Genomic DNA, 12,500 nt, shown 5'->3' with positions numbered 1-12,500 from the left:
AGGTGCTTCCGATTCTTCTAATGTTTTTGCCAATTCATTAATGTAGATGTTAAATAGTGTTGGACTTATTGGGCAGCCCTGTTTCACTCCCCGTCCTTGAGAGAAGAAGTCTGTTTGCTTGTTGTTAATTCATTAATGTAGATGTTAAATAGTGTTGGACTTATTGGGCAGCCCTGTTTCACTCCCCGTCCCTGTGAGAAGACGTCTGTTTACTTGTTGCCAATTTTAACCGCACATTTGTTTTTAGTGTACATTGATTTAATAACATCATATGTTTTCCCTTCAATACCACTTTCTATTAGTTTATAAAAAAGACCTTTGTGCCAAATTGAACAAATGCTTTCTAGAAATCTACAAAACACGAGTAGATTTTGCCTTTGTTTTGGTTTATTTGTTTGTCAATTAGAGTGTGGAGGGTGTAAATGTGGTCTGTTGTACGATAATTTTTTAGAAATCCAATCTGGCTTCTGCTCAGGACGTTGTGTTCGTCAAGGAAATGGCGTAGTCTGCTATTTATAATACTGCAGAGAATTCTTCCCAAGTTGCTGTTAACGCAAATTCCTCTGTAATTATTTGGGTCAAATGTGTCTCCATTTTTATAGATTGATGTGATCAATCCCTGGTTCCAAATATCGGGGAAAATAGGATAATGTTGAAGAGTTTGAGTATTGCCAATTTGAATTTGTGGTCTGTATATTTGATCATTTCATTTCAAATACCATCAGCGCCACAGGCCTGGTTGGGTTGGAGAGTGCGTAGTTTTTCCAATAATTCTTCTGTAATTGGGGTATCCACAGGATTCTGATAGTCTTTGACTGCTGATTCAAGGATTTGTAATTTTTCTTGTATATCTTTTTGTTCTGGGCTCTTTGTTATATTGATGTAGAGGTTTGCAAAGTGATTTCTCCACATATCCCCATTTTGGAGAGCCAATTCCTCCTGATGAGGTTTGTTTAATTTATTCCAATTCTCCCAGACGTGGTTTGATTCTATGGATTCCTCAATTCCATCCAGCTGATTTCTAATGTGCTGTTCCTTTATTGTTCTTAGGGTGTGTTTGTGTTTCCCCATATTGAAGGCGTATATTTTTGTTGTCTGGTTCTGTGTTTTTGATTAGATACATTTCTCAATGACTTTCTTAGATTTTTGCAATCATTATCAAATCATTTTTAATTTTCTGTTATTTCTGGTTTGCTCTTATGCTTCTTTAGATTAGCCAAGGAGGCTAATTTTACAAATATAAAGTGTATGTTCCAAACGGCCAAATTTACACCTTCATTGCTGTAGGAGAATGTTAAGGCTAAAAAGTTGTCCAGGACAGATTGTATTTTTTGGCTACTAATTGCTTTTTGGTAGATGTCTGTACTGTTTGCACTCCATCTATAGGCCTGTTTAGTACCATGCAATTTATTGGGTCGTGATGTCACGTCCTGACCAGCAGAGGGAGTAAGTGTATAAGTTTTGGTCAGGGCGTGACCGAGGGAGTTGTGTTTTGTATGTGTGTCTATGTTCTGTCTAGGTTGGGTTGTTCTATGTATAGTTAATTGGGGTGGACTCCCAATTGAAGGCAGGTGTGTTGTGTTGCCTTTGATTGGGAGTCCTATATTAGTAGGGTGTGTTTGTCTGTGTGTTTGTAGGTAATTGTTTGTGAGCACTGCTTGTTTAGCCTGCCACACTGTTCGTGGCGTGAGTATCGTTTATTGTTTGTTTTCCTGTGGATGCTTTGAGTATTTCATTAAAAGAATGAGTATCCACATACCCGCTGCAGTTTGGTCAATTCAACACGGCAATTTTTGTGACACGTGATACTTCATGGTTGGATTCCACTCTTCTCAGATACATTGTGGTCTTAGAGGTGTTAGTGGGCTGACTGTGAAGGTTCTGAGAGACTCTGGGTTTAGGTCGATGAGGAAGTAGTCTACAGTACTGCCTGCCAAGGGATGAGCTGTAGGTGTACCTACCAAAAGAGTCCCCTCTCAGCCTATCATTGACTATGTACAGACCCAGTGTTCCACAGAGCTTCACGAGCTGTACTCCATTTTAGTTTTTCACTTTGTCATAGTTGTTTCTGTGGGGGTATGTGGGGAGGGAAAGGTTTTCTTCCTGGTAGGTGTTTATCCCCAGGACTGTTAACCGCTTGCGTCCCACCTACTCAACAGCCAGTTGAATCCTGTGGCGCGTTATTCAAATCCTCAATTTTTCAAAAATATGACTATTTTACACCATTTTAAACATAAGACTCTCGTTAATCTAACCACACTGTCCGATTTCAAAAAGGCTTTACAACGAAAGCAAAACATTAGATTATGTCAGCAGACTACCCAGCCAAAAATAATCAGACACCCATTTTTCAAGCTAGCATATAATGTCACATAAACCCAAACCACAGCTAAATGTAGCACTAACCTTTGATGATCTTCATCAGATGACAACCCTAGGACATTATGTTATACAATACATACATGTTTTGTTCAATCAAGTTCATATTTATATCAAAAAACAGCTTTTTACATTAGCATGTGACTAGCATGTGACTAGCATTCCCACCGAACACTGCCGGTGAATTTACTAAATTACTCACGATAAACGTTCACAAAAAGCATAACAATTATTTTAAGAATTATAGATACAGAACTCCTCTATGCACTCAATATGTCCGATTTTAAAATAGCTTTTCGGTGAAAGCACATTTTGCAATATTCTCAGTAGATAGCCCGGCATCACAGGGCTAGCTATTTAGACACCCAGCAGGTTTAGCACTCATCAAAGTCAGATTTACTATAAGAAAAATGTTCTTACCTTTGTTGTCTTCGTCAGAATGCACTCCCAGGACTTCTACTTCAATAACAAATGTTGGTTTGGTCCAAAATAATCCATCGTTATATCCAAACAGCGGCGTTTTGTTCGTGCGTTCTAGACACTATCCTAAAGGCTAAATAAGGGTGACGAGCATGGCGCAATTCGTGACAAAAGAATTCTAAATATTCCATTACCGTACTTCGAAGCATGTCAACCGCTGTTTAAAATCAATTTTTATGCCATTTTTCTCATAAAAAAGCGATAATATTCCGACCGGGAATCTGCGTTTAGATAAACAGACAAAGGAAAAGAAACCATTCGGTCGAAGCGGGCACGCGCCTAAGCCCATAGTACTCTGAGTGGCCACTTGCCAAAAGCGATAAAGTGTTTCAGCCAGAGCCTGCCTCGATATCGTTCAACGTTTTCCCGGGCTCTGAGACCCTATGGAAGACGTAGGAAGTGTCACGTTATTGCACAGATCCTGAGTCTTCAATAAAAAGAGCCAAGATGAAACACTACTTCTCAGACAGGCCACTTCCTGCTTGAAATCTTCTCAGGTTTTGGCCTGCCATAGGAGTTCTGTTATACTCACAGACACCATTCAAACAGTTTTAGAAACTTTAGGGTGTTTTCTATCCAAAGCCAATAATTATATGCATATTCTAGTTACTGGGCAGGTGTAGTAACCAGATTAAATCGGGTACGTTTTTTTATCCAGCCGTGCAAATACTGCCCCCTATCCCCAACAGGTTAATAGTGTCTTGTTCTTCTACTGTTCTACCATTCAGGTCTCCACAGACCAGTACGTTGCCTTGGGCCTGAAAGTGACTCATCTCCCCCTCTAGAATAGAGAAACTCTCTTCATTGAAGTAGGGTGACTCTGAGGGGGGAATGTATGTGGCACAGAGGAAGATTTTTTTATCTGTTAAGATAAAGCCTCCTTGTTGATTTTTTACTTGATAAAGAAATCTCCTATTTTGATCAATTCGATTGAATGAATTAGTTCAGATGTATACCACATTAGCATTCTGCTCTTTAGCCCAAAAGCAGAGGACTTCAATCCTTGTAAATTCCAACATGCAACGTAAAAAGATTTCATAACTTTTCTTTTTTTTTACCTTCAAAATGAGACAAACACTCACAATCCAACAAGAACTATTAAAATAGTTTTTTTTCAATGAAAGTAAACTCTTATTATGCAAATGTGATTTGTTTATCATTGAAGATAACATTTGTGTCATGCCACTTGGGTGGATGTAGTGTGAGGAGGGTGGAGTTGTTGTGCTCATCTTACCATGACCCTCGGCCTATCACGTGTGAGCATCCATGATCCTCGACCTATCACATGTGAGCATCCATGACCCTCGGCCTATCACATGTGAGCATCCATGACCCTCGGCCTTTCACATGTGAACATCCATGACCCTCGGCCTATCACATGTCAGCATCCATGACCCTCGGCCTATCACATGTGAGCATCCATAACCCTCGGCCTATCACATGTGAGCATAGTAGACTCAGCATTTGTTTAATGTCACTCATTTGGTTGGTGTGGGCTGGGCCAGTTGCTCCTCTCACAGGCTGTCCGTAGCTCTGCCTGCTGGGCTGTGGCTCCTCCAGGTGGGGGTCTGCGGTGGGGGGGCAGGGGGATGGGAGGCCTCGTCTGGGTGGCTCTGAAGCTGGTCTGGTGTGGTCTGTGCTGCGCTGGCTGTGGTGGGCATTGAGGTTGGTGGTGCTGTGGTCGTGGCTGGGGGTCCAGGGTGCTGGTCCGGGGTGTTGTCTCGGTGATCTCGGCGGGGTGGAGATTGCTCCGCTGTTCCTGGGTGGAGAGGTCGAGCTGCGGTTTAAAGCGACGTCCTTGAGAGTCTTGGCAAGGATGGGGACTGTCTCACTGTACAGGTGACCATGGTCATAGAGACAGTCCAGATCGAGTTTGGGATGGTGGGCCAGGTGTACATTGGGTCGCAGGGCATAGTCCCAGGAGAGGCTGGCGTTTATTCTTTGGATTGTGGCAGGGTGGAAGTCCTTCCTCTGTAGAAGGGTTGACACCACGATTCTTGAGTTGGGGAAGATTGCGGAGGCCTTCTTGATCCCTCCCGTAGTGAAGTGGCCACCCTCTCCTGCTGAGCACGCAGGTCATTGCTTCCGGTGTGTATGATTACGTGGCTTGGTGACCCGAGATGGGCCTTATCAAGCAGCTCCATGGCACTCTGCGTTGTTGGGCACCACACCTTTCTCCTTTTGTGTCGAGGGAAAAGTTTCTTCTCCTGAACAAACTTCCCATTTGAGTCAATTAACAGGACGATGTCAGCCAGTGTTTCTTCTGGACTGGAAGGGGTAGAGGGGGGGCTGGTCTGTTATGGACTGGAGGGGGCAGAGGGGGGGCTGGTGGGTGTTGGAGCTGGGGGGTGGTTGGTCTGTTATGGACTGGAGGGGGTAGAGGGGGGGGCTGGTCTGTTATGGACTGGAGGGGGTAGAGGGGGGGGCTGGTCTGTTATGGACTGGAGGGGGTAGAGGGGGGGCTGGTCTGTTATGGACTGGAGGGGGCAGAGGGGGGGCTGGTCTGTTATGGACTGGATGGGGTAGAGGGGGGGGCTGGTCTGTTATGGACTGGAGGGGGTAGAGGGGGGGCTGGTCTGTTATGGACTGGAGGGGGCAGAGGGGGGGCTGGTCTGTTATGGACTGGAGGGGGTAGAGGGGGGGCTGGTCTGTTATGGACTGGAGGGGGCAGAGGGGGGGGCTGGTCTGTTATGGACTGGAGGGGGCAGAGAGGGGGCTGGTCTGTTATGGACTGGAGGGGGTAGAGGGAGGGCTGGTCTGTTATGGACTGGAGGGGGTAGAGGGGGGGGCTGGTCTGTGCCGGTGCCGCTGTCAGTGGGAGGCTGTTCTGTGGGCTGGAGGGAGGAGGGGTGCAGCAGGCAGGGCTGGAGGGAGGAGGGGTGCAGCAGGCAGGGCTGGAGGGAGGAGGGGTGCAGCAGGCAGGGCTGGAGGGAGGAGGGGGGGCTGCAGCAGGCAGGGCTGGAGGGGTGCAGCAGGCAGGGCTGGAGGGAGGAGGGGTGCAGCAGGCAGGGCTGGGGAGGAGGGGTGCAGCAGGCAGGGCTGGAGGGAGGAGGGGTGCAGCAGGCAGGGCTGGAGAGGCCTGGCTGGTTGAGCTGGGCTCCTCTGCTGTGTGAGGGCAGGTCATAGAGTGGTGATCTAGCTGCTCCTGCAGCCTGCCCTCTGTTCTCTTTCTCTCCTGCAGCCTGTCCTCTGTTCTCTTTCTCTCCTGCAGCCTGCCCTCTTGTTCTCTCTCTCGCAACCTGTCCTCTGCTCTCTTTCTCTCCTGCAGCTCCTCTCCTGTCTTTTTGGAGCTCTCTCACCTCCTTTGTTAGATCAGCCAGCTCTCTCACCTCCTTTGATAGATCAGCCAGCTCTCTCACCTCCTTTGATAGATCAGCCAGCTCTCTCACCTCCTTTGTTAGATCAGCCAGCTCTCTCACCTCCTTTGTTAGATCAGCCAGCTCTCTCACCTCCTTTGTTAGATCAGCCAGCTCTCTCACCTCCTTTGTTAGATCAGCCAGCTCTCTCACCTCCTTTGATAGATCAGCCAGCTCTCTCACCTCCTTTGTAAGATCAGCCAGCTCTCTCACCTCCTTTGTTAGATCAGCCAGCTCTCTCACCTCCTTTGTTAGATCAGCCAGCTCTGTTTCAAACAGCCTAATGTTACCTGGCACCATGACAGTCCCAGTCTGTTACCTGGCACCATGACAGTCCCAGTCTGTTACCTGGCACCATGACAGTCCCAGCCTAATGTTACCTGGCACCATGACAGTCCCAGTCTGTTACCTGGCACCATGACAGTCCCAGTCTGATGTTACCTGGCACCATGACAGTCCCAGTCTGTTACCTGGCACCATGACTGTCCCAGTCTGTTACCTGGCACCATGACTGTCCCAGTCTGTTACCTGGCACCATGACAGTCCCAGTCTGTTACCTGGCACCATGACAGTCCCAGCCTAATGTTACCTGGCACCATGACAGTCCCAGCCTAATGTTACCTGGCACCATGACAGTCCCAGTCTGTTACCTGGCACCATGACAGTCCCAGTCTGATGTTACCTGGCACCATGACAGTCCCAGTCTGTTACCTGGCACCATGACTGTCCCAGTCTGTTACCTGGCACCATGACAGTCCCAGTCCGTTACCTGGCACCATCACAGTCCCAGCCTAATGTTACCTGGCACCATGACAGTCCCAGTCTGTTACCTGGCACCATGACAGTCCCAGTCCGTTACCTGGCACCATGACAGTCCCAGCCTAATGTTACCTGGCACCATGACTGTCCCAGTCTGTTACCTGGCACCATGACAGTCCCAGTCTGATGTTACCTGGCACCATGACAGTCCCAGTCTGTTACCTGGCACCATGACAGTCCCAGCCTGATGTTACCTGGCACCATGACAGTCCCAGTCTGTTACCTGGCACCATGACAGTCCCAGTCCGTTACCTGGCACCATGACAGTCCCAGCCTAATGTTACCTGGCACCATGACAGTCCCAGTCTGTTACCTGGCACCATGACAGTCCCAGTCTGATGTTACCTGGCACCATGACAGTCCCAGTCTGTTACCTGGCACCATGACAGTCCCAGTCTGTTACCTGGCACGATGACAGTCCCAGTCCGTTACCTGGCACCATGACAGTCCCAGCCTAATGTTACCTAGCACCATGACAGTCCCAGTCTGTTACCTGGCACCATGACAGTCCCAGTCTGATGTTACCTGGCACCATGACAGTCCCAGTCTATTACCTGGCACCATGACAGTCCCAGCCTAATGTTACCTGGCACCATGACAGTCCCAGTCTGTTACCTGGCACCATGACAGTCCCAGCCTAATGTTACCTGGCACCATGACAGTCCCAGTCTGTTACCTGGCACCATGACAGTCCCAGCCTGATGTTACCTGGCACCATGACAGTCCCAGCCTGATGTTACCTGGCACCATGACAGTCCCAGTCTGGTACCTGGCACCATGACAGTCCCAGTCTGGTACCTGGCACCATGACAGTCCCAGCCTAATGTTACCTTGCACCATGACAGTCCCAGCCTGATGTTACCTGGCACCATGACACTCCCAGATTTTCAGCTTCCACCCATTACAGATTCCCTCTGTCTTTATGGATGGGTAGTGAGAGCAGACTGCTGAGCGCCATGCATTTGGCTGGTCAGTGAGGAAGATGAGATGGATGGGTAGTGAGAGCAGACTGCTGAGCGCCATGCATTTGGCTGGTCAGTGAGGAAGATGAGATGGATGGGTAGTGAGAGCAGACTGCTGAGCGCCATGCATTTGGCTGGTCAGTGAGGAAGATGAGATGGATGGGTAGTGAGAGCAGACTGCTGAGCGCCATGCATTTGGCTGGTCAGTGAGGAAGATGAGATGGATGGGTAGTGAGAGCAGACTACTGAGCGCCATGCATTTGACTGGTCAGTGAGGAAGATGAGATGGATGGGTAGTGAGAGCAGACTGCTGAGCGTCATACATTTGGTTGGTCAGTGAGGAAGATGAGATGGATGGGTAGTGAGAGCAGACTGCTGAGCGCCATGCATTTGGCTGGTCAGTGAGGAAGATGAGATGGATGGGTAGTGAGAGCAGACTGCTGAGCGCCATGCATTTGGCTGGTCAGGGAGGAAGATGAGATTGATGGGTAGTGAGAGCAGACTGCTGAGCGCCATGCATTTGGCTGGTCAGTGAGGAACATGAGATGGATGGGTAGTGAGAGCAGACTGCTGAGCGCCTTACATTTGGTTGGTCAGTGAGGAAGATGAGATTGATGGGTAGTGAGAGCAGACTGCTGAGCGCCAAACATTTGGTTGGTCAGGGAGGAAGATGAGATGGATGGGTAGTGAGAGCAGACTGCTGAGCGCCATGCATTTGGCTGGTCAGTGAGGAAGATGAGATGGATGGGTAGTGAGAGCAGACTGCTGAGCGCCATGCATTTGGCTGGTCAGGGAGGAACATGAGATTACTCACATCACCGTTATTGTAGAGGTCTGCGGAAAAGGGTTTCTGGCCTCCCCTTTAGTAGTGTCTGTTTAAAAGCTATTCTTGTTGTGTCATTTTGGACGTGCCTGTGGACTCTGCTGCTCTGTCCTGCTGCCCCGTTGCCATAGCAACCGGTTTGTTTGTCTGCTGCTGTTGCTAGCTAGCGCTAATTTAGTTCAAAAACCAGCAAAAAGAGTGACAAATCTTCACACAGAAAAACAGAAGATATGTTTAAAGTTAGTCCGTTCTCCTTGTTGGTTTACTCAGTCAGTTTGGTCGTTTGATGTAGTTGTATTAACTCCCCTTGCTAGGTTTGTTCTAGCTCGTTTCTTCTGGCTAGCTTGTTAGCCTGCTGGCTAGGTCTTTGTTGTGTAGCTAGCTAGCTAGAGTCAAAACTTCTTAACTTGAGGTGCAAAGTTACTTTTTTTTCTATTCTGAATGAATAGAGTTGTTGTTCATCACTTCTTGTCTGGAATTCTTTTCGATTTGTGTTTATCTCATTCTAAAAACAAAAAAATATGAATATATCAGGAGTTCATGTTGAGCATGACTCTCTCTCTATCACCTCTCTTTCTCCCTCTCTCCCTTCCTCTGTCTCTCTCTCTCTCTATCACTTCTCTCTCTCTCTCTCTTCTCTCTATCACCTCTCTTTCTCCCGCTCTCCCTTCCACTGTCTCTCTCTCTCCTCTCTCTCACTTCTTTCTCTCTCGATCGATGAAGAGAGTGTCAATAATTGTTTTTAAGAGTCTCAGGGCTCTATTTTAGGCTGGTGTTAAGGAGGCACAAGTCTTAAACACACATTAGTTTTACATTTCGTTGTGTTTTTTTAAATTTATTTTTTATTTCACCTTTATTTAACCAGGTAGGCTATATAGACAACTGCGACCTGGCCAAAGGTAAATACTGTCCCTCTGGCATTTTGTGCCGGTGAATTTTCTATTTAGAAACGATTTTTTTTAAACGATTGGTTTCCCTCCCATTTCGTTTAATTTGATGAAAAACCAAGCATAGCTTACTCTCCCCTTAATAACAGCTGGTTTTGCAGTATGGCACAGGTGTGTTCTTTTATCCATTAGCCAATTCGCCTATGAATAAAACATTTTTTAAGTCAAATCAAATTGTCTAAATTGTATCACATGTGCCAAATACAACTGGTGTAGACTTTACAGTGAAATTATTGCTTACGAACCTTTCCCAACGATACAGAGTTTGAAAATAATAATATCAAGTAAAATAGTAACTAGCACAAGAGGAATACAATTAAATACAAAATAATGGGCGTCTATACAGGAAGTACGAGTACGAGAAAAGTTGATAACATTTTTGACATGCGTTTTCTGGATTTTTTTTGTTTGTTATTCTGTCTCTCACTGTTCAAATAAACCTACCATTAAAAATATAGACTGATCATTTCTTTGTCAGTGGACAAATGTACAACATCAGCAGGGGATCAAATACTTTTTTCCCTCACTGTAAGTAAGCATTTCGCTTTAAGGTCTACACCTGTTGTATTCGGCACGTGTGACAATTCAATTTTATTTTGTTTTAAATACACAACTTGAAGCAACCACATATTTAGTGATGGAACACGTTCTGATTGGCCAGTGAGTGGCCAAGCCTCGACACACCCACAATTTGTTTATTCATCAAAACCCTTTCGCGCCACCGCCAGCTACTGTGCCCATAATTCTGGTTGTGAAAATAGCCAAAATATTTCTTACACACCCCCAAACATATATTTCTATCGCCAGCGCTTAGAAGTGCTTACCTGGAATCATAGTCTGTTGTGATATCTATATTGGAGTCAGGTTGTTGAGTGAATGTTTCCTCTGACCCTTGACCTCTAGGCATGCACTCTAAGAGCCCCTCCCTCACAGTGAAGGCCAAACAGGCAGATGGCTCTTCCCTCAGCTGGACCATGAAAAGATTCCTGGAGCCCGCCAGCAGGGTACGATACATTACACACAACAATCAATATATCAATCAATCGATCTATCAATACATGAACCAATCAATCAATCGATCACCGGTCAATGTCCGTTCACTATTGTTACCAATGTCACCAATGTTTTGCAGCTGAATCATATGGGGTTGAGACAAAACCTTGACCTCAACTATTCTTCCTCTTCAGCAGAGTTTCTATAGCTCTCAGACTCTCATTAGATTCATATCAAGGCTTTGAGTCTTCCTTCTTACACAAATCTAAGTGAACTTTTCCTCTTGCTTTAATCTAATCTCTCTCTTTCTGAGCAGCAAGGGTCTCTGAGTTCAGAGGCGGAGCTATCTCAGTACTTTTCCCAGGAAGTAACCAGTCATTCGTCGCTGTCGGAAACCAATGCGATGGGATCCAGTGATGACGACATGCTCCACCACAGGAGCTGTAACACCTCAATAGACGACACCCCCGCCACTCAGCCACATGGTACAGTCCATTTCCCCTATTCCACATCCCTATGGTATATGAAAAAGAGTGCTACCTACTGATAGTGGTCTCCGTAAGAGGTGCCGGTTTAGATGTAGATACAACTGTCCTGGTTTAGATCTAGGTACAACTGTCCTGGTTTAGATCTAGGTACAACTGTCCTGGTTTAGATCTCGGTATAACTGTCCTGGTTTAGATGTAGGTACAACTGTCCTGGTTTAGATCTAGGTACAACTGTCCTGGTTTAGATCTCGGTATAACTGTCCTGGTTTAGATCTAGGTACAACTGTCCTGGTTTAGATCTCGGTATAACTGTCCTGGTTTAGATCTCCGTATAACTGTCCTGGTTTAGATCTAGGTACAACTGTCCTGGTTTAGATCTAGGTACAACTGTCCTGGTTTAGATGTAGGTACAACTGTCCTGGTTTAGATCTAGGTACAACTGTCCTGGTTTAGATGTAGGTACAACTGTCCTGGTTTAGATCTCGGTATAACTGTCCTGGTTTAGATGTAGGTACAACTGTCCTGGTTTAGATCTAGGTACAACTGTCCTGGTTTAGATCTAGGTACAACTGTCCTGGTTTAGATGTAGGTACAACTGTCCTGGTTTAGATCTAGGTACAACTGTCCTGGTTTAGATGTAGGTACAACTGTCCTGGTTTAGATCTCGGTATAACTGTCCTGGTTTAGATGTAGGTACAACTGTCCTGGTTTAGATCTAGGTACAACTGTCCTGGTTTAGATCTCGGTATAACTGTCCTGGTTTAGATCTAGGTACAACTGTCCTGGTTTAGATCTAGGTACAACTGTCCTGGTTTAGATGTAGGTACAACAGTCCCGGTGCCTCTGTTAGAAGGCGTGGTAATGACTAGTAGGAGACAGATGTACAGAATACACTTTTTTACACACACATTAACACACACACACACACACACACACACACACACACACACACACACACACACACACACACACACACACACACACACACACACACATTAAGACACACACACATTAAGACACACACACACACACACACACATTAAGACACACACACATTAAGACACACACACACACACACTAAGACACACACACACACACACTAAGACACACACACACACACATTAACACACACACACACATTAAGACACACACACATTAAGACACACACACATTAAGACACACACACACACACATTAAGACACACATTAACACTCACACATTAAGACACACACACATTAAGACACACTCCAACG

General features: G+C 46.2%; 1 protein-coding gene across 1 annotated transcript in view; it reads left to right on the top strand.

Moving 5' to 3' along the window:
• Positions 1-12,500, top strand: part of LOC106570928 (PDZ domain-containing protein 2) — a 183,131-nt gene that overhangs the window by 139,019 nt on the left and 31,612 nt on the right. Inside the window, exons 15-16 of the mRNA XM_082961630.1 lie at positions 10,670-10,770; positions 11,076-11,244. Coding sequence (XP_082817756.1) covers positions 10,670-10,770; positions 11,076-11,244 — 270 coding nt within the window. The remainder of the gene's footprint in view (positions 1-10,669; positions 10,771-11,075; positions 11,245-12,500) is intronic.

Source organism: Salmo salar, chromosome 15 (assembly GCF_965601325.2).
Source record: "Salmo salar chromosome 15, fSalSal1, whole genome shotgun sequence".
Lineage (NCBI taxonomy): Eukaryota > Metazoa > Chordata > Actinopteri > Salmoniformes > Salmonidae > Salmo > Salmo salar.
Note: the sequence above shows the minus strand (reverse complement) of the source record. Positions and strands in the feature narration are given on the sequence as shown.